The 23,735-nt window shown below is 39.7% G+C and overlaps 3 protein-coding genes across 5 annotated transcripts; all 3 read left to right on the top strand.

Annotated features, from left to right (window-relative positions):
* Positions 1-2,987: 2,987 nt before the first annotated feature.
* On the top strand, positions 2,988-8,406 carry plp1b (proteolipid protein 1b). 2 transcript variants are annotated; one of them, XM_063487446.1, is made up of 7 exons: positions 2,988-3,114; positions 5,064-5,250; positions 5,356-5,512; positions 5,764-5,941; positions 6,212-6,285; positions 6,484-6,549; positions 7,572-8,406. In XM_063487446.1, the coding sequence occupies exons 1-7, from the start codon at positions 3,111-3,113 to the stop codon at positions 7,641-7,643; spliced, it is 738 nt and encodes a 245-aa protein (XP_063343516.1). In that variant the 5' UTR covers positions 2,988-3,110; the 3' UTR covers positions 7,644-8,406. The 2 variants fall into 2 exon arrangements, with proteins under 2 accessions (XP_063343516.1, XP_063343514.1); XM_063487444.1 differs by lacking the exon at positions 2,988-3,114 and adding an exon at positions 4,442-4,667.
* Positions 8,407-12,387: 3,981 nt separating this feature from the next.
* si:rp71-1d10.8 (uncharacterized) lies at positions 12,388-19,077 on the top strand. Of its 2 annotated transcripts, none has more exons than XM_063488084.1 (2): positions 12,388-12,518; positions 13,354-19,077. In XM_063488084.1, exon 2 carries the CDS (start codon positions 13,363-13,365, stop codon positions 14,659-14,661), a length of 1,299 nt encoding a protein of 432 aa, XP_063344154.1. In that variant the 5' UTR covers positions 12,388-12,518; positions 13,354-13,362; the 3' UTR covers positions 14,662-19,077. The 2 variants fall into 2 exon arrangements, with proteins under 2 accessions (XP_063344154.1, XP_063344153.1); XM_063488083.1 differs by having other exon boundaries at positions 12,388-12,682.
* Positions 19,078-21,286: 2,209 nt separating this feature from the next.
* cwc15 (CWC15 spliceosome associated protein homolog) lies at positions 21,287-23,476 on the top strand. Its single transcript, XM_063485792.1, has 7 exons — positions 21,287-21,340; positions 22,006-22,147; positions 22,342-22,454; positions 22,558-22,658; positions 22,753-22,863; positions 22,976-23,109; positions 23,225-23,476. The coding sequence occupies exons 2-7, from the start codon at positions 22,017-22,019 to the stop codon at positions 23,352-23,354; spliced, it is 720 nt and encodes a 239-aa protein (XP_063341862.1). The 5' UTR covers positions 21,287-21,340; positions 22,006-22,016; the 3' UTR covers positions 23,355-23,476.
* Positions 23,477-23,735: the final 259 nt, after the last annotated feature.

The following is a 23,735-nucleotide window of genomic DNA, read 5'->3' as shown; positions in this document are numbered from 1 at the left end:
CTGCTTCTGCCTTCCTCTCTTCATGGCACCTTCATTGCTTAGCAGACCCCAAAACAACCTATGGTGAGCCTGGAGGTCTCGTTATGTCCACTGGGATGTTGTGAACTCACCAGAGGTCCAACATGATAGCCACAGGACACAGTTTATAAACTCCTGACATCTATATAAGAGCACATCTTTACAGAGCATGAACAGCAATGCCAGAAATAACACAAAAGACACCACACTAGAGAGCCAAGAGCTATTGCACTAATGCACAGAAGTTATCTTGAGTGTAACACATTGTACACTGTATAAATGATCAGATCTACATCCATCATTTATATACAGATTATGATTGTATCTAGCGTTCGCTATCAAACACTATGGCAATGCAGCCAGTAGTCATAAGACACTGTACTGATGAATTGGCACTTTTGTCCAGCATGTGGTGCGTTGAGAATACTAAAATTAGCCAGATCTCATCTTTTCATCTTCTTTGCTTGGTACACACCTCTAGAAAAACCACAAACACATTCCTTACAGTCCTCATTTTTCCTTAGGTGTTCCTGCTACTGCTGTTGTTTTAGGCTTCATCTTTTAATCATGTTAAAACACACTGGCTGGTTTCATATCCCAAATACCCAGCTGAAAGAGTCTGAGATCACTAAAGATAATCAAACAAACATGGAGGGAAGCTTAGTCCATCCTTACTTCAGCATCTGGGAAAATAAATAATTTAAGCCCTCGCCACAGGAGGCCTTTGGCACTGAAGTCACTCCCGACTGAGCCTGACTTGTTTTTGTCCTCCAAGTGCTTGTTTGTTTGTTTGTTTGAGAGCTGTTTGTTTGCTTTTTTCATAAGATAACACGACACACATTATGATAACGGTGATAAGAGATTATGTAAATACTTTTACAGGGCACTTCTCCACTCCCTCTGTATAAACATGCATATTACCATGTTCAGTGTGTAAATACTGGCAAGTGTATCTATCCTATGGCAGTTATAAAAGTGTCATATCACTTACACTGTCTAATAGGCCTACATTGCTTATTTTAACATACCCTGCAGAGTAGGACCAATAATAATATAGCTATAATTTCCTATGTGATTATGCAAAATAGCCTTTATAGCATTTGCACGTTAGTTGAACGCTTGGGCAGTAATATGTTTGTTTAAAATATCAGTTCATGCATTAACCAGAGGCTGTTACGCAGACTTATTAACTGCTACCGAATAATTTATCATATGATCTATGGTAACATCACCGGCCACCATCTGCATCAGCTTTGTGGAATGCAGTTTATTAATAAAGTCTCTTTTCATGCCACCCAAGACAGCAAGCGTCTAAATCCAGTCCCCCTACCTAATCCCCGTCCTTTGATTGTCAACATTAAGCAAAGCTGACAGCCATTGTACACACTCATATGCAGTACAGAGGTTAATTAATGCTTCTTGTCTGTCTCTCTTTCACATTCTCTCATATGTCTTCTTGGAGACTTCAAAGGCGTCACTTCCCTGCACTTTAAGTGTATCAGAGCCAGTGTCATGAATCCTTTCTAAACAAATCACTTGATCTGTAATTGCTTTGAGAAAGACTGCAGAATGGAAAGTTAAACCAAACAATTTCAGCATCCAGAAGCCGATTATATTTTGAAGGAACTGTCTGAGGAGGAGTGATTTTTTATTTATTTTTTTGGTCGGGAACACAGCAGTCCCTCCAGCTTTTTACAGGATCCGGTGAGTTGGTAAAAATTGCACTGCATCTCTAGCAGTCCCAATAACTAATACAACTAGATAATTGTATAGGCAGCACGGTGGCACGGTGGTTAGCACTGTTGCTTCACAGCAAGAAGGTCCTGAGTTCAATTCTACCATCAGCAGGGTCTTTCTGTGTGGAGTTTGCGTGGGTTCTCCCCAGGTACTCCGGCTTCCTCCCACAGTCCAAGAACATGCACTTTCTGGGGATAGGTTAATTGAAAAATCTGAATTGCCCATAGGTGTGAATGTGAATGTGAGTGCGAATGGTTGTCTGTCCCTGTGTGTTAGCCTGCGACAGACTGGCGACCTGTCCAGGGTGTACCCCACCTCTCGCCCTATGACAGCTGGGATAGGCTCCAGCACCCCCTGCGACCCTGAAAAGGATAAGCAGAAGCGAATGGATGGATAGATAACTGTATAATAATATAAAGTGCTGTTTCTCCAAAATAATTAAAGCATTCCCTTTTTAATTCCTGGTAATTAAATGTGATATAATAGTGTGATAATTTGTGTCTTTTGATGATGATATTTGATTACGTCTACTTGTGCACTGTGTGTTTTAAATGGCAAATGAAAGGAGGGTGAGGATTTTCACTCTCTCGTAAAAAAAAAAGCATGGTGTTTTCTCCTGCTGCACACTGGCGCCTTTGTAGTGAACCCAGCTTTGACATCAACTGGGTCAAACATGAGGGAGGGAGGGAAGGAGGACAGCAGCTGGACCCAACCATCAATGTCACCCTTGTTACTCAACTTCGTCAATGTCAGTCACTGGGGTTTAGATTTATTTTCCTCTTCTGTCTGTGCGTGCTTCTTATCTTTAAGCGTTCTGCACAAATGGACTTAAAAGCCACAAGATCTGTTACCTGTGGTGCTGATGTCTGACATGGGGTGTGTGCAATAAACAGATGAATTATCAGCACAAAAGTGTAAAGAGATAAAAACATGTAGAAAAAAAATGTAGATTGCAGAATAGCTGAGTTGTTATTTTACTGAATGCTTAAAAGTGTAAAGTGTGCATGTAAAAGCTGGCATGTTTATTAAATTACCCACATATGTTATGATAGAATCAGGGAAAGAAAAGAAATGAAAATGCTGTAAAAGGAAGAAGATACCAAGATGAAAGTTCGTGTTAGAATATTTGGCCCACTCTCTGTTCCCCGTGGCTCCTTAAATAATGACTGGCAGCTGAAATGGGTCTTTGTGGCTTTAAGATGTGACTCGGGGAGATGTGGTCTATCTATTGTTGATGAGACAAAAGCGCGAGTTAGATTCATATAGGGGTGGCGGCGAATAACTTCTCATATCCTCATATCACAGTCACAAAGCCACCCAGCAAAACTTCAATAACCTGACACTTCTTTCCGGACATGGGTGAGTGCACAGAATTTCTAATGGTTCTTATCATTTGTTATTTATGGGATTTATAAAAAAAAAAAAAAAAGTCTATTTCAATAACCAGTACTAATGCTGCCTTTGATGTCCTGTGATATCAAGTCTGAGGGAAGAATTGCTGCAAATTAATCCTCTGTTTTAATTCATCAAAAGCATTTCTAGACCCATTTTTTGATTTACCACTAATTCCCTTTTTGCCCCTTGATTCTAACACACGATGCAGGTTAACATATGATGGTGATTTCAAAAGACCAAAAAGAAAAACACGTGCATGGAGCCAGGATTATTTACCTTCTTGTCACCTGCTCTAATCTCTTTCAGCAGTAAACTAGAGTGGAATCAGAGTGGCATGACAGAGCTGGGCAGCAACTCTCATCATGCCAAGGCCATGCCAGGTCACTCATGTGAAAGAGGTCAAATACTCCCACATGTGTCACGGGCATATTTTGTCACACTTCCAAGAGGATTGTGGACGCAAACAACTTCTGCTAAACATGTTCTCACTTGCAAATAGCCTCTGAGTGAAATTCTGCATGTTTGTTTGGGGTTTTTTTTAAACAGCTTTGGAGATTTCAGTAATTACCTGACATCTGCTGCAAATGCACTGATACACTTTGCACTGAAATTCAAATTGAGGCTTTTGTGGCGTTTATCACTCTATCAATACAACTACTGCTGCAGCCGGGCACAGATTAAGCGTGGGCGTCCGTAGGCGCTATCATTTTTGGGACTAACAGTCTTCCTGCTGTTACTATTTATATTTTAGTAACAGTTTGTTTAACTCACAGTTTCTCTTCCTTCCAACTAAAAACCAAGAGATCTTGCAAAAGATGAATGCAGAAATAGACACGTTTGGGGATGTTTGGGCCTAACTAATTTTGAGTTGGGCTTGCTATTGTTGTTGTTGTTGTTGTTGTGAAGATATTCAAATTGCCCCTCTCCTTCATAATGCTTCCACCCACTCTTTGAACACTTGAACCCGGCCCCCACCGGCATTGACACTCGGTGCCATGGTACCAGTCTCAGCCAGCTGTGGAGGGAGGCCCTGAGTAGTGACATTGGCAGTGGTGGAGAGACGGTCCCGGTGACCCCTCCGCCATTACGTTAGTGTAGTATGTGTGTGTATTGTGGCACCATGGTCTTTGTTTGACATCATTGGCCTTTGTTCCTTCCCAATCATGGCAGATACAATGGATATTGTATCTGCTGCCACAAAGAGATGCTCTTTCTTTGGGCCCCCTGAAGCCAGCGTTTCACCACCATCCCTCAATCGCCTGGTGACGCCTGTGACCACTGGACAAAGAGGGCTGGACCAGATTTAGTAAGAGCAGAGCTGTGAGGTGTTGGCACAAGCATTTGAGCTTTCACATACTGGATGAAGTCAGCGCTGAGAGGCTTATTTTACAGTAGCAATACCTTGTAGAGAGCTCTGTACAACACTTGTTGGCACTGGAATCTTTCTTATAGCGGAGTACAGCATCAGAAGCAGCAAATGTTTCCGGTCAGGCAGCCTTGGCTTTGCAAAGCCTTAGGTGCTTTCCTCTATCCCATTTCTGGCAATGCATTTATTAACACTTTGGATGTTTGCTACCTGCTTCAACAGCTCAGCTTACTCTGGAAGAAGTGCTTGAGATTGCTATAAACTCAGTGTTGGCTGCTTTTGTTTGGACGCTTTATTGGGAGTCGCTGCTTGAACTCTTGTTTGTCACTGCTGTCTAATTTATCTTCTTTTTTTTCTTGGTCTTTTTCTGTTGCTTTCTTGCCTGTTGGTGGGGTTTTGGTGTATGCTCATGGATTTGCAGACAAAGCGAGGCCTTTTTCATAGCTCCCCCACTGGGTGAAAGAGTCCCCCACTGTGGCATAGATGTGCTGTGTGGTTATATGTGCGGTGTGTGCCGCCTGTGTGCTGATATATTATGCCCCCTCAGGTTGCTATGATTGCTGTATCCGGTGCATTGGGGCAGTGCCCTACCCATCTCTGGTGGCCACCTTGCTGTGCTATGCTGGCATGGCATTATTTTGTGGCTGCGGGCACGAAGCGCTGACCCAAACCGAAGTCCTCGTTGAGACTTACTTTGCCCGCAACGTTCAGGACTATGTGGTCATGGCCTCTTTGTGAGTGATGTTTCAATAACTTCTCTCAGTTGTGGCTTTTTTTTTAAGTCTCTGTCATTGCTTTGTTTTAACTGATTGACTGACTTCTCTCTGTGACTGTTCCAGTATCAAATACTTCCAGTACGTGATCTATGGTCTGGCTTCATTTTTCTTCCTGTATGGTATCCTGCTACTGGCTGAGGGCTTCTACACAACAAGTGCTGTCAAACAGACCTTCGGCGAATTCAGGAGTACCCAGTGCGGCCGCTGCCTCAGCCTGACGGTGAGCACATGGGTGGGGGAGGAGGGAGGGAGGAAATGAAGAGGGAGGGTAAATGTGACGTGTCAACATTGTTGAGATGCTGAATTCTGGCTTGTTTTGAGTCTAATAAATGCTCTTTGTTTCTGCAATTTCCACATGAATTATGGTTCATTACAGATTTAATGACACCACATTTATCACGCGGAAAGTATCTATTAGCATCTGTGTTGCGATTCTGTGACCTTGTGTGCTGCACTTTTTTGCTACAACAGTTCATCATAGTGACGTACATCTTGGCCTTCATCTGGCTGGCGGTGTTTGCCTTCAGTGCTATCCCAGTCTTCTTCTTGTTCAATATGGAGCAGACCTGCCACACCGTCAACATCCTGTCTGAAACAACCCCCAGCATTAATCAGCATGGCTGGATCTGCATGGACGCCAGGCAGTATGGTGCGTTGCTCGTGTAACTACTGACCACATGGTCCCCCTGATGGGAATGTTAATACGCCCTTGAAAGCAATTAATCACCGTGTAGTGGCTGCAAGACTGATGGCTATATTAGTTAGGAAATAATGAAGAGAACTACACCTTTATGGTCATTTCTTTACTACAGTTTCCCTGACATGCTTTGGGCAAGCCAGAGCATACACGGATCATCAAATCTCATCATAATTCAGCCATAGTATGAGGTATCTCACTTATGTTATGTCTCCATTTAAGGTCTGCTTCCTTGGAATGCAATGCCAGGCAAGTCTTGTGGGACAACCTTAGCAGCAATCTGCAAAACTAGTGAAGTGAGTAGAGTCTTTATACAGTTTAATATAACATTTTGGCATCATCACATTAAAATCACTGGTCAAAATCAACATAAAATCTGTTTTGAATTATTAGCAGGACAACGTGCATATGAGAGAGCTCACAGTAACACACAAGAGTTTGATTAAACGCCCTGCATGTGTCTCAAGCTAACCTTTTTTTATTATGTCTTCCAGTTCTATGTCACATATGACTTGTACATAGCTGCATTTGCCGGTGCTGGGATCACTCTGTTAGCACTGGTGAGCTATTTTTTGCATTATTTCTAGGACATTTAAGCTAACTCCATTTAAACAGCTGAATCAAATTTAAATTTTAAAATGAAACCACTCTGCGGTGTTGGTGTTTTTCCTACATCATCATAATAATGCTTGTCAAGGATTAATATTGCCAGTGACCAACAATATTTTCTGAGAATTCAGATAGCACAGGTCAGGAAGTTAGCTATTGCTTTAAAAACTATCATTACCAAACCAATGCAAGTAACCTAATTCTGGCTGGCAGCAAGCCTATCTTCATAATATATATATTTTATTGCATTAATTAATAAAGAAAACCGTTGAAATGCTTACCATTAGGGTCATATTTGAACAAGGGCATCTTTTTCTTATTTCCCCCCCCAAATTGCAATGCTGTGACATCACAACAGCATGATTGGCCAGTTTTAGTGTTGATCCTGGACATACATATGATATATATGTAATATCATATTATCTATATTTATCATATTATATAATGTTATGATGAAGCAGGAAAAACACCATCACCGGTACATCCGATAAACGTTTTTTCTCAATCTAGGCACTTGAAAATGAGTTTCCAGAAACAGTGCTTCTTTTACTGTTTAAAGTATCATTTTGAATACATATGTGTTGTGAGTGGAACTGCTTCTGATTAACATTGTACACAGCAAAGTATGTGAATTATTTGGAGGAACGGCGACACATTGTCAATGTCAGTTTTCAATGCTGTGATCTTCACACACAAAAATTCCAGTCACCTTGTTTGTATTGAGGAGAAATAAATTAATTTTCAACGTGTGGATTTCTCTAAACCAAAACTATGTTCGTGACTACACACAGTCAGAGATGACTATTAAAGTTTGCTTTCTATCTTGGATGATTAAAGCATTATACTGATCACTTCTCCTCTTGGAGACAAATGAATATTCATTGTCTGCTTGCAAAAAAATTGCTTACAGTACTAGCATATGTGTAGAAGCTGATTATTTTTTTCATTTCATTAATTCTTTCACTCACTCTAGTTCCTGTATCTGGTTGCCACCACCTACAACTACGCAGTTCTGCGGTTCCTGGGCAGAAAAGGCATTCGCTAAGTGCAGCGCCTCAGTTTTCTCTGTTAACCCCATTATCCGACTACGAGATGGACAGTCAGCCTACATTCATCCTCTGGGAAATGGCAACCTCCAAACCTGGATTGCCTGCTATTCTTTAAACCTTTCCAATAACAGAAATAGTTTCTCATCACTATTATGTATGAACAACAGACAGAGAGATGAAGATAATTTACCTCCAGCAATGAGCTCTGGCCTGCGCATCAGATCCTCCTTTCAAGATGATTCTCTTAGCTTTGTTGTTCATTTTCCCATTGCTGGTTGTATCTCTCACTTTATCCTTTGTGTGAGGCTTTGTTGGTGCTCATTGTGATTTATGATGTTTCATGAATAATTAAGAGCAATGACAGCTTGCCTCGCAAGTCATAACTGCATGCACAGTATTCAGTGGTTACTGACACCCAAATTGGCTCTCAGTATGATTTTGTGGCTTCTCTATTATCAGCCTTCAAAACTGCATGAACTAAAACAAGTGAGGCTGAACGAACCAAATTTTCCCATTGAGCTTTCACTTACAATAAACGTGCTTTTTAGTCATACTTATACAGTCTCTTTTTTTCTCTTTCATTTAAATGCTACCATGGTAGGTGGGATAAAAAGGTGTTCAGCCCAATATAAGCTGTTTTAGGTTGCAGAGGGGTTGATGCTTCAGTAACTTGTCTCCAGGTGTTTAGCGTGTAGCCCTGCTACTTAGACTTGTGTGTGCTTATTTGAAATTAAGGCTCATTAAAACATTTAAATCTGATGCGTGGAATTTTATTTTAGCTATATACAGTTGCATTGCCGGTATTTGTTTTTTGTTTTTTGTTTTTTTGCTGTATTTTTCATTTATCCTTTTCATTGCAGAATCATTAATCATAACAATATACTGCCCTTTTACTGGATACAGTTGTTACAAAAAAAAGAAAGAAAGAAGAAGTGGATAGGGAAGTTATGGGAAATAATGGACAGCACATTCATCAAGGTATGCTTGGACTATTTTCTGGAAACATATTTGTCCCAAATAGGCATCATTTCTTAACCGCTTCTGAAAAACACACTCCACACTGGATCACTTGGTCCTTCAAGAACATGGGGGTCAGCATATCTCCAAGGGCCCTAGCACAAACCCCGCACTGCAAAAGCATACTCAGTGTTAATTTCATGTACAAAAGAGATAGTGAAAGGATATCATAAAAGCACAGATATACAGCATTTTTTACAAAAGAAGACATAACAAACCTTTAAACAGTCTGGGTGGCAGTTCATCGAAGGCTCACTGAATATGATCTTGACATTTCCATTAATGATTTGGTTGCAGAAGTAACAAGGAGATTTGCCATGACTGAAGCAGATGGTTAAAAAACAAAGCAAAGGTTATGAACCTTATTAATTTTTACACTTATGTACACTCAAAAAAACATTCTTGGCTCTCATAAACACAAAGCAATAATTTTGAATAAATGTAACTGAAATATATGAAATCAAAAGTGAATTTATTCAAATATTTCATCAATTAAGGAAGATATGCCAAATGTATAACAATCATGACCAGAGTCCATTAAATTACCGTTTTACATTTAATGTATGTAACTAAACCACTTGGAAAATTTACATGTAATCAAATTACTTAATGTCAACATTTTAGGGATAGATATTTTTTGAGTGTTGTATAACTATGTATAGTAACAGTGAGAAACTTACATGGGCTTATTCGGAGTTTTTGTTGAGTTTACGTCCTCTGCAGGCTTTTGAGACACATCAGAACTAAAAGAAATAGTCACAAACAATGAGAATGATTTTAGTGCTCAAATAAAAATATGCGAACAACACTGAATACTCTACTGTTCCTTTATTTTTTTTTTAAATAAAAACACTCACATATGGCTATCATCACACTTTTGGTTTGGTTTGAAGTCCTCAGAGTGGGGTTGTCTTGGATCTTCCACAGGTTTAGGAACAGCTTCAGCCTTGGCCGTCTCCACATCTAAAGCATCAGTCAGTCTAATAGCTGCGTGCTCTGTGTTATCCAAAACACCTTCTGCATCTGAAGCAGCTACTTGGTCAAGGGCATCTTCAATGTTCAACTCTTTGTCACAGTCTGCTGCTGTCTTAGGTGTTGGATCAAAACTTTGTTCAACAACAGTGCCTTCATCTTCGCGCTCAACCGCCTCTTCAGTTCCGCTCTTAAAAACCGGCTCAGAGGGTGGTGCAGACTCGACTTTAAACTCCACACCCTTGGCAGTGTCAGCATCGGATTGACTAGATGGTGCAGGCAGAGTGTCGGTGACTGATATGGTGCTGTTTTGTAGAGCAGTTTCTTCTTCTGGTGTTGCATCACTTACAGCGGGTGTTTCCACACCGCCTTGGAGAGAAGCTTCTTTTCCTGATGTTGCCAAAGCAGGTGGTCCATACATGTTTACTCCTGCATGCTCTAAATTAGTTGTATTCGGCGGTTCTCTTTTGATTACAGATTCTCCGGAGATTCCAGCAGTGCTTTTACTCTCGCTACTCTCTCTCACTGTGCCTTCCACAGCAGAGATTTCTGCAGGGGGATTTTTCTCATTGTGACAGGTGTCAGCTGGTGCATCAGCATGTTGTTCCGTGTTTTCTGCAGTCGCTTCAGTAAATGTCTTTTCTGGCTGTGCATTAAAATTTTGAATAGGTGCTTTTGTGGGGGGTTGAGGCCTGTAAAAGAGAGTGTTACTTCTTCCCAAAAAAATGAGATTTGTAAGCAAAATAACAAACACTCAGCATCTTTAAATTTAACACTTCCAGTTACAGTCTCGTATACTAACTTTATCTTCACTGTTGAGCCTTCAGGCCGAGTGTCTTTCGGAGCTGAAATATTTTCAGCTCTTGCCTGATTAGCTGAATTCCTAAAACAGACAAACAAAGCACTGAGTATTTGGTTTAAATGTTCAGATTTAACTGAGATTAAGCTTGAAATATGCAGATTTGCAGAGAAGCAGTAAATATTTGCTCAGGTTTTGCACAGTTTAATTTACATTCAGCACCAACATACCCTTCAGATGAAATGACCTCTGCCTTTTGAAGAGGAGAACTTGGTGGAGGATCTATTGCTCTACAAGGTACGAATAAGAAGAGAAAACCCCTTTATAGCCTTATATTTTCTTAATTGCTTCTTCAGAACCAATAAGAGTTTTCATCACCTTCTAACTATGTTGGCTCAGAAATAAAGTCTAAGCCAAATGCTCCACATTAGAGTAGTTACTGATGTCTCTAGTGAGCAATAATATAAATGTACATCATTAGCTATCACATATAGTGCTTGCTTAATGAATACAGCGTCAGCAGTATTCTGGGAGTTTCAGAATCTCTTATATAAACAACGTTCATCCATAACTTACATTAAAAAAAATTTGTATGAAGAGTGCAACCTGCATTGAAGGATGAGCATCCTGAGCATGTGAAGTCAGTGATTGATGAAACAAAGCTAACAAATAAGGCCTTAAATGTCAACACAATGTTTATTAATGGTGTAAATATCACCAGACACGTTGCAGTGAAGTGGTGGCTGAGGCTGGTAATAAATGAGAGACACACAAACTAAAATCTAACTTTTCCCGCAGGAGCAAAGCCTCTTGATACAGAAGAATATGCTGTATACACAACAAACTGTGAGGTAATGGTCCCTTCGCAGCTTAACAAGTGACAGCAAAACATGTGGTGTTTGTCATTCATGAGTGTGTGAACTGAACTATTAATTCAGAAGGTTTATGACTTGTGTCAATTGCTGTCATCTAAAACAGCGAATATACACACATTTGTCTATTATCTTTTTAGTGCATTTCTATTATTTCTGTTAAAAAAAAAATCTGACTTGATAGAAAATGTTTATGGACTTTGAACCATCAGACCCAGGGAACAGATGCGTAAAAGGCCGAAAGGGCGAAAGGTACAGCAGATGGCTAAGACATCAGCACAGCTTTTAATTTTGGAACATCCAAATAAGGACAACATAACAGTGTTTGCTGGGTTAGTTTTGGTAAGAACATTTTGAGGAAGGATAGATAGATAGATAGATAGATAGATAGATAGATAGATAGATAGATAGATAGATAGATAGATAGATAGATAGATAGATAGATAGATAGATAGATAGATAGATAGATAGATAGATAGATAGATAGATAGATAGATAGATAGATAGATAGATAGATAGATAGATAGATAGATAGATAGATAGGAAAGGTTTTAAAGTGGCCTAGACAAAGTGGCCTAGACTTAAATCCAGTTGAGATATTTTGGCATGTTCTCTATTAGACTGTTCAGCCCTTCAGTATGGCTAAATTAAAAGAACTCCAGTATCACAAACCCTTCAGTTCCTGCTGCCAGGGGTGGCACAACGAGAGGGCAATTACTTTTCACATAAGACCAGGTAGTGTTGGACATTTTTTCCCCTTAATAAAGGAAAGGATCATTTAAAAACTGTTGTAGTATTTACTCAGGTTATTCTTGTCTAATATGAAAATGTGTTTGTTGTTCTGAAACATGTAAGTGTGACAAATATGTACAAAAAAGAAAATAAATAAATCAGGAAGGGAGAAAAATACTGTTTTTTTCACAACATTGCTGGCTAGCTGATTATCATTACATGGGCACTGTAGTGCAGTTTATTGATTTGGTCAGTGGTCAGCGTCTCCATAGACTTGGGCTCTTATTTTCTTGATACTTCTATTTTGAAGGCGTCGTGGAAATACTTCCGGTCTTGTTCCGCTTTTCCCCGGCTTCGTAAAGTAGTAGCATATTGCTAAGCGGAGAAGTTAACGGCGATAGTCAAATGTAGCAGCATTATTTTAATTCTCTGTAACTAGCAGACATATCAGTGGCCACTGTGGAATCAACACTACCCAGGTGGGCTGTTTTCAAATGTAGTAACGTCTCAAAATAGCACCACAGTCCTTACGAAACTGCAGTTTACAAGTAGGAACGCTGGGTTAAGCGGCGGCGCATAACCGACACAGGAGGATATGTCTGCTGTTTTACATCAAAAATAATACCAGCACGGTCCGAGACGAGTAAGTCGCTTAGTATTTTACGACTTTTACTTTTAATAAAAGACATAATAGTAGTTAATAGAAAATTCATGTGGCCTGCTGTATCATTTTTAGAGCTAAATGAGGTGCCTCCAAAAATGTTACTTCCCGATGCATTCCACCAGGTTTTGAAACAAACTTGACATAAGCCTATCAGGTTACTTAACACTAATACAGTGTTTTTCAAAACAAAATATAGCATAAATTTTATTTAAGGCCCGGTTAAACAAAATAAAATCTTAAATGGCATTCTGTTCCTTGTTATTTCAATACATTAGTGCAGGCTCGAAACATCGCTTTGGGCCCCTTTTAAGCAAAAAAAACAACAAAAACAGCGAGATCTTTTATTCTTATTGAAGTGAGCTTAGAGATCTAAAAATGCTTTACCTGTTTAATATAGTCAGCTTTATAGGTGACTAACAAACTCGAGCCTTTTATATCTGGTTGTCATGAGTGCTGAAGGACTGCAATAAACTCCAACTACACAAAGTACAAAGCAATTATTTCTGGTAAAGTAAAAATGTGTTTAATTAGTAAGCTTATACCAATGTCAATGTGATTTGTGATTCTGTTTGGTGCTTAGCCAGGCCACTTTGTGGCTGTTGGATTTTTACTTGTATGGTTCATCTCAGTATTTTCTTGTGTTGCCTTAGGGGGAAAAAATGCCATCGAGAAATCACCTTGACAAAATTGGGAGGAAGAAAAAGAAGAGGTGGACAGAGGATGCCATGGAGCGTGCACTGATAGAGGTCAAGTCAGGCAGGTGCACAGTGAGACAAGCCGCCAAGGAGTTTGGAGTCCCTAAATCTTCACTGGGGGACAGAGTCAGTGGACGGGTGACCCCTGGGAGCCGTAGCGGCCCGGCTCAGCTTATAACATCTGCTGATGAGGAGTTGTTGGTCGAGTTCTCCTTATACATGTCCAGGCATGGATTCCCACTTACAAAGCAGCAGCTGGTGTCCTTCGCATCGTCAATTTATAAGCGGCAACACCGGAGGGTGGCATTTTCCAAACTGGGCCAGACATGGTGGCTCAATTTTAGAAAACGACAAGAGAAAAACATCACTATTCAGCCAGCAGACAATGTTGTCCGTGGGAGGACTGTGTCAGTGAGAAAGGAAGCAGTAGATCAGTTTTTTCACCTCCTGAGGACTGTTGTAGATGCTCATGAGCTCAGAGACAAGCCTCACCAAATTTTCAACTGCAATGACACAGACTTTCAGCTGAGTAGGAAGAGGGTGACTCTCCCCAAATCTGTCGGTCTAGGCTACAAGCCAGCGCCAGGCTCCAGGGACCATGTCTCCGTCCTGGCTTGCTTTAATGCGGTTGGAGAGGACATCCCCCCGTTTATAATCTACTCAAAGGCCTATCCAGGGGGAGTATGCTACAAGACACAAGGACCACCAAATGCCCTATACGGGTGGTCAGACTCGGGATGTATCAATTCAGACCTCTTTAAGAAATGGTTCCTCAAACATTTTCTCGTGCACGCACCAAAGGAGCGTCCACTGCTGCTGATTTTCGATGGCCACAAGTCACCCGTGAACCTGGAGGTGGTGGAAACAGCTCGTAAGGAGGATGTCATTCTTCTGTGCCTCCCACCTCATTGCTCCCACATCCTCCAGCCACTCAATGACGGTCTCTTTGTGGTCCTCAAGCAGCACTTTGCTTCATTCCTAGGCGACGGCTACACTACTGACACCCACTTTGCAGTTAGCAAAAAGGAGTTCTCAGGGGTTTTCAAAGAAACATATCAGGTAGCAAAGGAGGAGGAAGGTGTGAGAATTGTGAAGGAAGGCTTTAGGAAATCTGGGATCTACCCACTGAACCACTTCACCATCAGTGACGGACACATGATATCAGCCCACCACATTGGCCAGATAGCTGCACCCTCCTTGTCAACACCAGTGCCGGGAGTGCACACTGTAGGAGACCTCACAGATGCTGGGCCGTCTTCCTAATTCATCGCTATGAAAATGAAAGTGCGATTGACTGCATAATTGAGCAAAGCAGAAATGAGCACAGGCTCGTTCTGTCTTTCAAAATACTGAATTAATTACAGTCCCGTTTTTAATATAGTGAACCACCTCCTGCTGCCTCCCTGCAGAGAGCCCTGTTTGAGGAAGGCTTGCATTGTTATTAATTACTACTCAACAATGAGCTCAGATTTAGTTATCGGGTAATAATGTTTGAATGCTGCACAACTGTGGTTTTCAATGGGTTGGGAGTCCCAAGGTGAACATGATTTTCAAAAGGATAATAAAAGAAAAATAGAGGAAATATTTCTGCTTAACAAAAATCTGTAATTTCTCTTCATAAATGCTTCCATCTTCTTGTGAGTTATTGGATGGCAAGCCATTTAAATTAAGTGACCCATAAAAGAAAAACACTTGCAAAGCACTCACAAGTTGCTTCAGCCTAGGGGATTGTGAGCAAAAGGACATTTGTAGATATTCAGTGCCATCTTTTTTTTTGGTATTGCTGGCCAGTCAGCTAGCGAAGCTAACCATCATTGGTAAGGGGCATGATTTCAGTTTAGTGGTCTCTGACAGTAAGTGAGGGAGGGGAGGCTGTGAGTTGCCCGAGCAGTTCTGCACAGATATAACACCGGTGCTTCACTCTGTCATTTGTTTTATGTATGTAAGTAATGTGACAAATTCACTCGATTATCTCAAACACACTGGAACGGATAAAAGAATGGATTTAAAGCTTGGGCACATTTTCATATGTTATCTTGTTGTAGACGTCTGATAACTACACTTTATGCTGTGCAAGATGTCTCTGAAGCACAATCAAGCCTCTTAACTACCAGACTGATTTTGAGTGGAAGTTGGAACCATTTATTGAAGAATGTGTCATCAACAGATGATGCAGCTGTAGAATATGATAAACCTACTGCTGTTGTCATGGTTTTCTTTGGAGGTCAAAGAAAATATGTCAATTTTTGGTTCCATCTAAGAAACTGTTGTTGTCTTTTTTCCCCTAAATAGTTTAAAATTGTACATGTGACTCTATTGTTCCTTTACTTACATCCACCGGCCTCTTTGTTAGGTACGCCTGTTTAGCTTCTCATTAATGCATATATGGAGTCAGCCAGTCACATGGCAGCACTGTGTTATCATGTTAATGTAGATCAGAATCTCAGGAAGGTTTCCAGCATGTTGTTGAATCTATGGTATGAATAATTAAGGCAGTTCTGGAGGAAAAGGGGTTCAACCCAGTACAAGCAAGGTGTACTTAATAAAGTGGCCCGTGAACACAAGTATCCTGAATAATTGTGAACACAGAAACTGATATAAAAGTAAACCCAAGACCTTTTTAAATAATTTGCTTCTTTCTGTTCACCTGGAAGAATGAACCCTACATGATCTCAGGGGGAAAAGTCAGACATCTAGAATAAAGATATTTTTAGATATGTTTGAAGCAAAAATTTGTCCATAACCTTAATAATTTACAAAATTTTGCTGTAGCCGTGGCTGAGTGTGTGTGTCTGTGTTATGTACATGTTCAGGCTGAGTGATGTAATGTCAGTGCAATTGATACATTTGCCAACAATAGTCAGGCAGCTAAGGCTGACGTATCCTTTATTTAGTAGAAATATTGTGCAACCAAGCAGAAGAACATCTTTCTGTTCTATTACCTGTATAAAATAACTCTGTATATGACTATAATTATTAGATGCCTATATCAAAATCATAATTTTAATGCACAGGGGTATTAATATTAACATTAACCACTTTTTTTAACAAAGCTAGTAAAACATTTGTCGCATACCATATAATTAACAATCTCATATGTTAAGGTGTTCCCTAGAAAGCTTTTGCTACAGTATTCAAGGAAAAAATATGCATGTGTGTCCTACAGGGAAGCACCCCAGTAAGATTAACGTTTGATCAACCAGCTTAAGTGTAGGTCACACCGCAGTGTACTTTAGAGCTTTATGGATGCAGTACAGATGCCCTGGGCTAAGTTAATGTTTTTGTACTGTATGTTAATATCACAGATGGTGATTTGTGCCTGAAGCCTGGAATATTTTTAGTTATGATTCAATGACACAGCACAGTCGAAGGACAATTTGAGTTTAACTTGCAGAACTGCCACCACACTGTGTGGTGCCATACACATGGGTCTAATATTTAAGTTTTACATTATTTTTCTTTAAAAAAAAAATAGATATACAGTCATGGTAAAAATGTATGGCCTCTGTCAGTTCTGAGGTTTACATATGAGGGCATATTGAAAGTAAACCATGCTCTTAAAGTTTCTGAAATACAACCTCAGATGAACAACAATGCGTGACGTATTACACAGTTTAAAAAAACAAACTAAGCCAAAATGCAGAAGGAGTGTGTGAAAAGAACAACCAGTGACTGAGTAGCTGGTAGAACCACCTTTAGCAACAATAACTTGAATAGCTTCCTGTATGACTTTATCAATGTGCCACATCATTGCGGAGGAATTTTGGTCCACTTTTCTTTAACGTGTTGCTTCTTTTCTTTTTCAGCCATTCTGTTATAGAGTTGCTGATGTGATTGGGTTCATTGTCCCGTTGAAAGAACCAGTTTTGGACAAGCTGTAGCTGTCAGACAGATGCCCTCACATTTGACTCTAGAATACTTTGGTATACAGAGGAGTTCATCATGGTCAAGTCAGTGATATCAAGAATTCAAGAAAACTATCAAGAAAACTTCCTGTGGCTGCAAAACCAGCCCAAATCATCACCCCTCCACCACCATGCCTAAGAGTTGCTATAAAATGTTTGTGCATTTTTTGTTGTTGTTTGTTTGTTTTGGGTTTTTTTTTTTACCAAACATGAAACTACACACTATGGTCAGACATCTCCACTTTGGTTGTTCAGTCTTTTCCTGGTTGCACTGTCACGAATTTTAACATTTTGCATGCTAACCGAGGCCTATAGACTCTGATTTGATTTCTCTAAGCACCTTAGGGCGAATTTGGTGGTAAGGCTGTACTTAGTTCTTCACACACTACTTCTGCATTTTTGCTTTGTTTTTGTCTTTAAAAAAACCAACATATTGTAATATGTGAAGTTTTAAAGTTCATCTGAAGTGATATTTACCAAGCCCTGGTAAGGACTAGACTATTATTTTTCATATGTGCGGATGCCTGAAACCTTAGAAATGAAATTTTTTTTGTTTGTTTGTTTGTTTTACCATTTCTGTGGATTTGTCAGTTAAATCAGGTGTGCCTGAGCAACGTTTACATTCAAAAGTGTTTTTTCTTTTTTAAAATAATTTTTGCAGCACTCACTCAAATCTCCTGGCTGCCAACCGGACTTGTGAACTCCTAGCTGGAATAGGTTTAGGTTCCACATCTGTGTTCGTTCTGCAACACAGAAGAGGTTGCTGTGACTGTGCAGCAGCACAACACTGAGACAGGACAGCTTCAATTATCCCTTTCAATTAAAAAAACAAAATTTTAAAACTCAATTTTTGAAGTTGCATCTTAATCACTGTGAGTACCCTGCTGTGTCTTGTTCTTTCTTGGCATCATTTGATCTTTGGATCCAGCTGCCGTCCTTTTTTAATGTAGACCGCACCCTGATGTTTTGAAGCACCTGACTTCTGTTAATATCTACAATACACACACACACTTTTATCAGTACTGCATACCAAGAAATATTTTTTCTTCCATGTTTAATCTTATCAAATACTCACCTTTTGACATGCTGCTGATGTTTTCTCAGATGTTCAACCTGAGGAAATATTTGATGAAAAACTTAAAATGCTTTTCTAGCAGTTTTTCTAATGCACAGCCTGTACGTTTTATCTGTCATACTCTACACTCATTCCCAACTCACCCCCTTTCGCAACCTGTAAAGCTGTATTCCTATACACAAAAAACTCATCCACCATGATAAAGTGATATTGAAGCATTTACTCTTTGTTATTAACACATGTGGACAGTTATTATTATCTGAATAAAACCATTTGAGCATACCAGAAGACATTCCACAAAAATCTAATCTGCTTGTAAACACTATTAACAAATGTCCCTCGTGCTCTATCCTCTCCCCAGTCTCTCTGCGTCTTGTCATATTGCGCATCTGTTCTGTATTCTCTTCAAGCGCCTGTTAACATTTTGACCTGTGCTTAGTGCTTTAATCTCTTGTGATGAATCTTTCTGGAGATGTGCCAGCCCCAATTAAGCAGGTCAAATTCATTATTCATAGAAAAGGAAAGCAATTCAGATTTGGTAATGAGGCCTTCCTCACACAGGCCACGAACAGGGGTGTGAAGTCCATTTTTGTGCCGTATTGTGTTCTCACCTGTTTGTGTCAGAGCAGATCAGTGCCGGTCCTCCTCCGGGTCTCTGTGACACGCAAATAAGATGGCAGAAATACCTTCACCAGAGCCCCCACCCCCTGCAGTTTCAGATCCCGCCCCCACCCCCCTCCCCTGTTAGTTTTGAAGTGCCGCACCTGGATAGGCTGGGTGATAAGAGGGGCAGCACTGTTTTGTGGTTTCGATTTTTCTGTGAGTGTGAGAAGTCACATTCCAGATATGTTTTCTAGTGAGATTTTCAGTCTTTGCTAAGAAGCAAATTAAAAATAGGCTTTTATAACCTGCCTGACAGCTTAAAGGTATTTAAATGAACCCTGCAGGTTAGTGCTTGATGCTGTTTTCTTTCCTACTAATGGCTATAGCAGGGGATTAAACTGAACTCTCTTTATACACTTATTGGTGAGACCCTCCACAACAGTCCCAGTTTCTCATGTGGTCCCATGGGAAAATTAATTGCCCATCACTGAACAATAGCCTTTGAAAAAAAGTAGACAACTGAAACCTGCATATCATTAACCACAAAAGTTTTTTTTTTTCAAATATAAAAAGCTTGTAGTATTGTTTCACCCACAACAAAGACTTTCTTTCACAAGCATACTGTTCCAGTTGGTAGGATTCTAGGAATCAAGCGGGACCAGATCTCAGAGTTGTTAGAATTTAATCTACTGTCTCATCAGACCTTTTTAATAATATTTACATTGAAAATCCTTGAACCAAAATGCCCATTCTCTCCAGTGAAAATAAAAGGGCACAGAGAAAAGCTTAACCTCATTACTCGATGTTTACTTTACATTTTAATAAACTGAAATATTCACATTTTGGTCTGTGGGTGTACGGGGGACTCTGTGTGCAAAAGAGATTAATGCGGTTTTTAGTTCTTGTTATGGCTGTGGCTCATAGGGTATACAGCAGGTTGGTGGTTGAATTGCTGGCTGTTCCAGTTTGCATGCCGAAAGCATCCTTGGGCAAGAACTGAACCCTGAGTTATTTCCAGTGTGTTCATTGGAGTGTGAGTGTTAGACAGGATGCACTTTATGTGTGAATAAACTTATTGTATAAAGTCCTTTGAGTGCTCAGGTAGAGTAGAAAACCAGTATATAAGAACTGGTCCATTTACTTTTCAGGTTTTTAAAAGTAAGGGTATTCGCTTTCTTTCACTGAGGCTAACTCAAAACCTGTAAAGATGCCATGAAAATGTTTAACTTTTTTTTATAACTGTCATTCTTTTTTATTTTTCCAGTTTTCTCCCAGTTTCTATACTTCAGTTTGTAAAGTTTCACCATAGGGATGTGTGTGTGTGGGTGCACAAGTATAAGTATATATATCTGTAAATTTGTATATCTTTTGACGTGTTACTCAGGTTATAAAAGCAAATACATGTAACAAATTGTAAGGAAGAATTTATGATGGGTAGGGCATGAACAGGAAGAAAAAGTGTTGACTATAGTTACTAAATTGTGGAAAGGTGGTGGGATTAAATAAGCTTGTGCTTTTTCCTACTCCTTTTTGAACATGTAAGTTATTTATAATTATTATTGTTTTGTTTTCCTTTTCCTTTTGATTTGCTTGTTTGTCTATTTAAACATGTTCAAAATAAAGATACAATACAAATACAAATAAAAGTATTGCTGCTTAGACAGAAAATATTTGAACGTTAAGTGGAATCCAGTAGAACCACTTCTTTTCCTGGTTCTCTCACAGAACAGTATCGAGATAAAAGAGAAACCATCGAAGTGGTGAATGATGTGTACAATTAGTAATGAAGGAGTGTACATTTTTTTGTGTCATTAAAATGCATGTCACACACATAAAGGGGCCAACGTTAAAACTGTGTGTCTTTTTCAACACAACTAAGGTATATTACTACTCATAATAAGAATAGCAGTAGGAATTTTGGTGAGTGTAGCAACACTACTACAAAACTACTGAATGTACTGTGTGAGAGTTGTTTGTGATACCATTACAGGGAGGTTGTGCTTTGAATGCACCTTCTACGCATCTGTTTGAGACCTGCACTTAACAGCATCCTCCCTTAACTCCTTCACTGTAACACAACGCACAGGTCACTCCTCCGCTGATGCCCCTGTAGTCAGTTTAGTCTATCAGTCTTTTGGAAGTGGTGGTTTCCAAAATAAAATTTAGAGAGGCTGTAGCATATTTGTTAAGTTATACCCGTACACCCTAGTCGTGTCAACGCTGTGTTGAGATGTAAGAAGTTTAAAATGTCTCATATTTTGCACGCTATTTTCTCTGAGTGTTTCTGAACACATCTTTTTTCCAGGAAGTGACGTTGATTGTTGTATCGGTGTTCCTTTCGTCGTGTGGTAGCGGCTTTGTAAGTGTTGTTGCTTTAAACCTAATTTTTTAATACTGCTTAATGGATTTTTTTTAATTTCCTTTATTTTTGGCTGTAATATCACTTCTCTGAAACATTATCCGTGTTACCGAAGGCTCGAATTACTGTCGTTTTCAACCTCATCGGCTTTTATAGAAAGCAGCGTTTTAGCTTTAGCAGCTAGCCAGCAGGCTAATTTGTTCTTTTCATTTACTTGCCTGTTGGCAGCTGATATTTATCCTACAAAGAAGTGTTTAAAATGTTGTTATAATTGTTAATTATAGGTTTAATTGATTGACCTGGAGTTTTAGCATGTGAACAAATGATATTTATTAGGAAGATTACGTAACTTGTGATCGAAATGCCTCTCAACTGTTATTTACGTTGCTAACATGGAAACACATGCAAACTATAAGCAGTTTGATCACCACTGAGGTTTAATGAATGGATGGTTGATATTTGGGAAAGGGTATTGTTGTACCAGCTTGTCTAAAAACTGAAAAGATGAGCCTTCTGACTTTCTATAAAACACATAAGTGGAGTAAACGCCGGTTGTGTTGTAGGGAACTGCAATTTGATAATGGACACCGTGACTTTCTTGCTTTTACTGCTTGCAGCTTTTCCATCTGTTTGATAGTTTTAATGTCCCCTGTGTCCAATTGCAGAGTTATCAAAGATGACTACAGCTGCAAGACCAACATTTGAGCCAGCAAGAGGAGGGAGGGGTAAAGGAGAAGGTGATTTGAGTGCTCTCTCCAAGCAGTACTCCAGTCGAGATCTTCCAGGTCACACAAAGATCAAGTACAGGTCAGAAGATCAAATATGAATGGAGTTTCATCATTGCCTGATCTGATGGCTGGTTAGCTAGAAGGAAAGATGCTTTCGGATCAGTTCCTACTGCATCATCTGTCTGCTCACTGTGAGAGTGGTGAAAGTGTTCCAGAAAGCATTCTGGATGAACATTAGAGTTCATTGATCTGCAAATGTTCTCCCTTCTGCAGGCAGCCTACCCAGGATGCCCCTGAGGAGGTCCGTGCCCGTGACTTTCGCAGAGAGCTGGAGGAGAGGGAGCGTGTAGCAGTACGTGAAAAAACCAGAGAGAGGGGACCAAGAGGTTGGTCTTTCTGCAGAAATTAGACTTCCTGTTTATGTAAAATATATTTTAGATTATATTTATTTTCTCACATATAGCATTATGTTGGTCTTATTTTTTCCAGAGCACACCACATCATCATCTTCTTCTTCATCATCTTCAAAGAGGCCAAGACTGGATCAGATTCCAGCTGCTAACCTTGATGCTGATGATCCTCTCACTGATGTGAGTGTCTGCAATGCAAGACATTTTGGGCACTTAACTTGAGTGGTGATTAGTACTGATTAATCTCCCTTAATAATTATTTTTATTTTATTAGGATGATGAGGACGAGGACTCTGATGAAGATAGTGATGATGATGACACTGCAGCTCTTTTGGCTGAATTGGAGAAGATTAAAAAAGAGCGTGCTGAAGAGCAAGAACGCAAAGTAACTTTGTTTTAGGCTGTTCTGTTTGCACTAACTGAAATAAGACGTTACATTTGAACATAAGAAATGTTACTGCTTTATATTTAGTAAAATATGATTTTTTCCATCTTAGGAGCGAGAGCAAAAGGCAGAGGAGGAGAGAATTCGAATGGAAAATATCTTGAGCGGCAATCCACTGATTAATTTGGCTGGACAGCAGCAACAGAACCAGAACCAGAACCAGAATTCATTCAGAGTCAAGAGAAGGTATGTCTCACTTATACACACAGTCACACACAGTAAAAACACAGGATGAGGTTTGTATTTGGGGAAAAAGACCTCTTAAATCTAATCTTGATTTCATTTCCTAATATTATTCAAGGTGGGATGATGACGTAGTGTTCAAGAATTGTGCCAAAGGAGTGGACGAGGCACGGAAGGAGAAACGCTTTGTCAATGACACACTGCGCTCTGAATTTCACAAGAAATTTATGGAGAAATATGTAAAGTAGAGAACTTCCTCTGTGTCATTTGTATTGTTTTGTTTTTATTATCAAATGTGTTTGGTCTCCTTCCTCTACCCTCTGTTGCAGAGGGTACATGGTTTTTCAAATAAACTCTGTATAGAACTTGATTAATACTTGTACAGTCATCCATCTATCCGTGCTATTAACCACGTATCCATCTGTACAGTCATGCTGTATATAAATGTGTCAACGTGACATCCTTTGAGTGAAATTTGTCAAAAGTTAAGTGCAGTTTTAAAATGTGACCAGACATTTTGTTTTGGGTTTTTTTTCAGCTGGCAGAGATTATATAAACTAGCATCTCCACAAATGCACAGTTAGATTAGGATCCAGTCAGATCATCAGAAGGAAATATCTTCCTTCTGT

The sequence above is a fragment of the Pelmatolapia mariae genome, linkage group LG10_11, assembly GCF_036321145.2.
Source record: "Pelmatolapia mariae isolate MD_Pm_ZW linkage group LG10_11, Pm_UMD_F_2, whole genome shotgun sequence".
NCBI classification, from domain to species: domain Eukaryota; kingdom Metazoa; phylum Chordata; class Actinopteri; order Cichliformes; family Cichlidae; genus Pelmatolapia; species Pelmatolapia mariae.
This window is presented reverse-complemented; position numbering and strand designations above follow the sequence as displayed.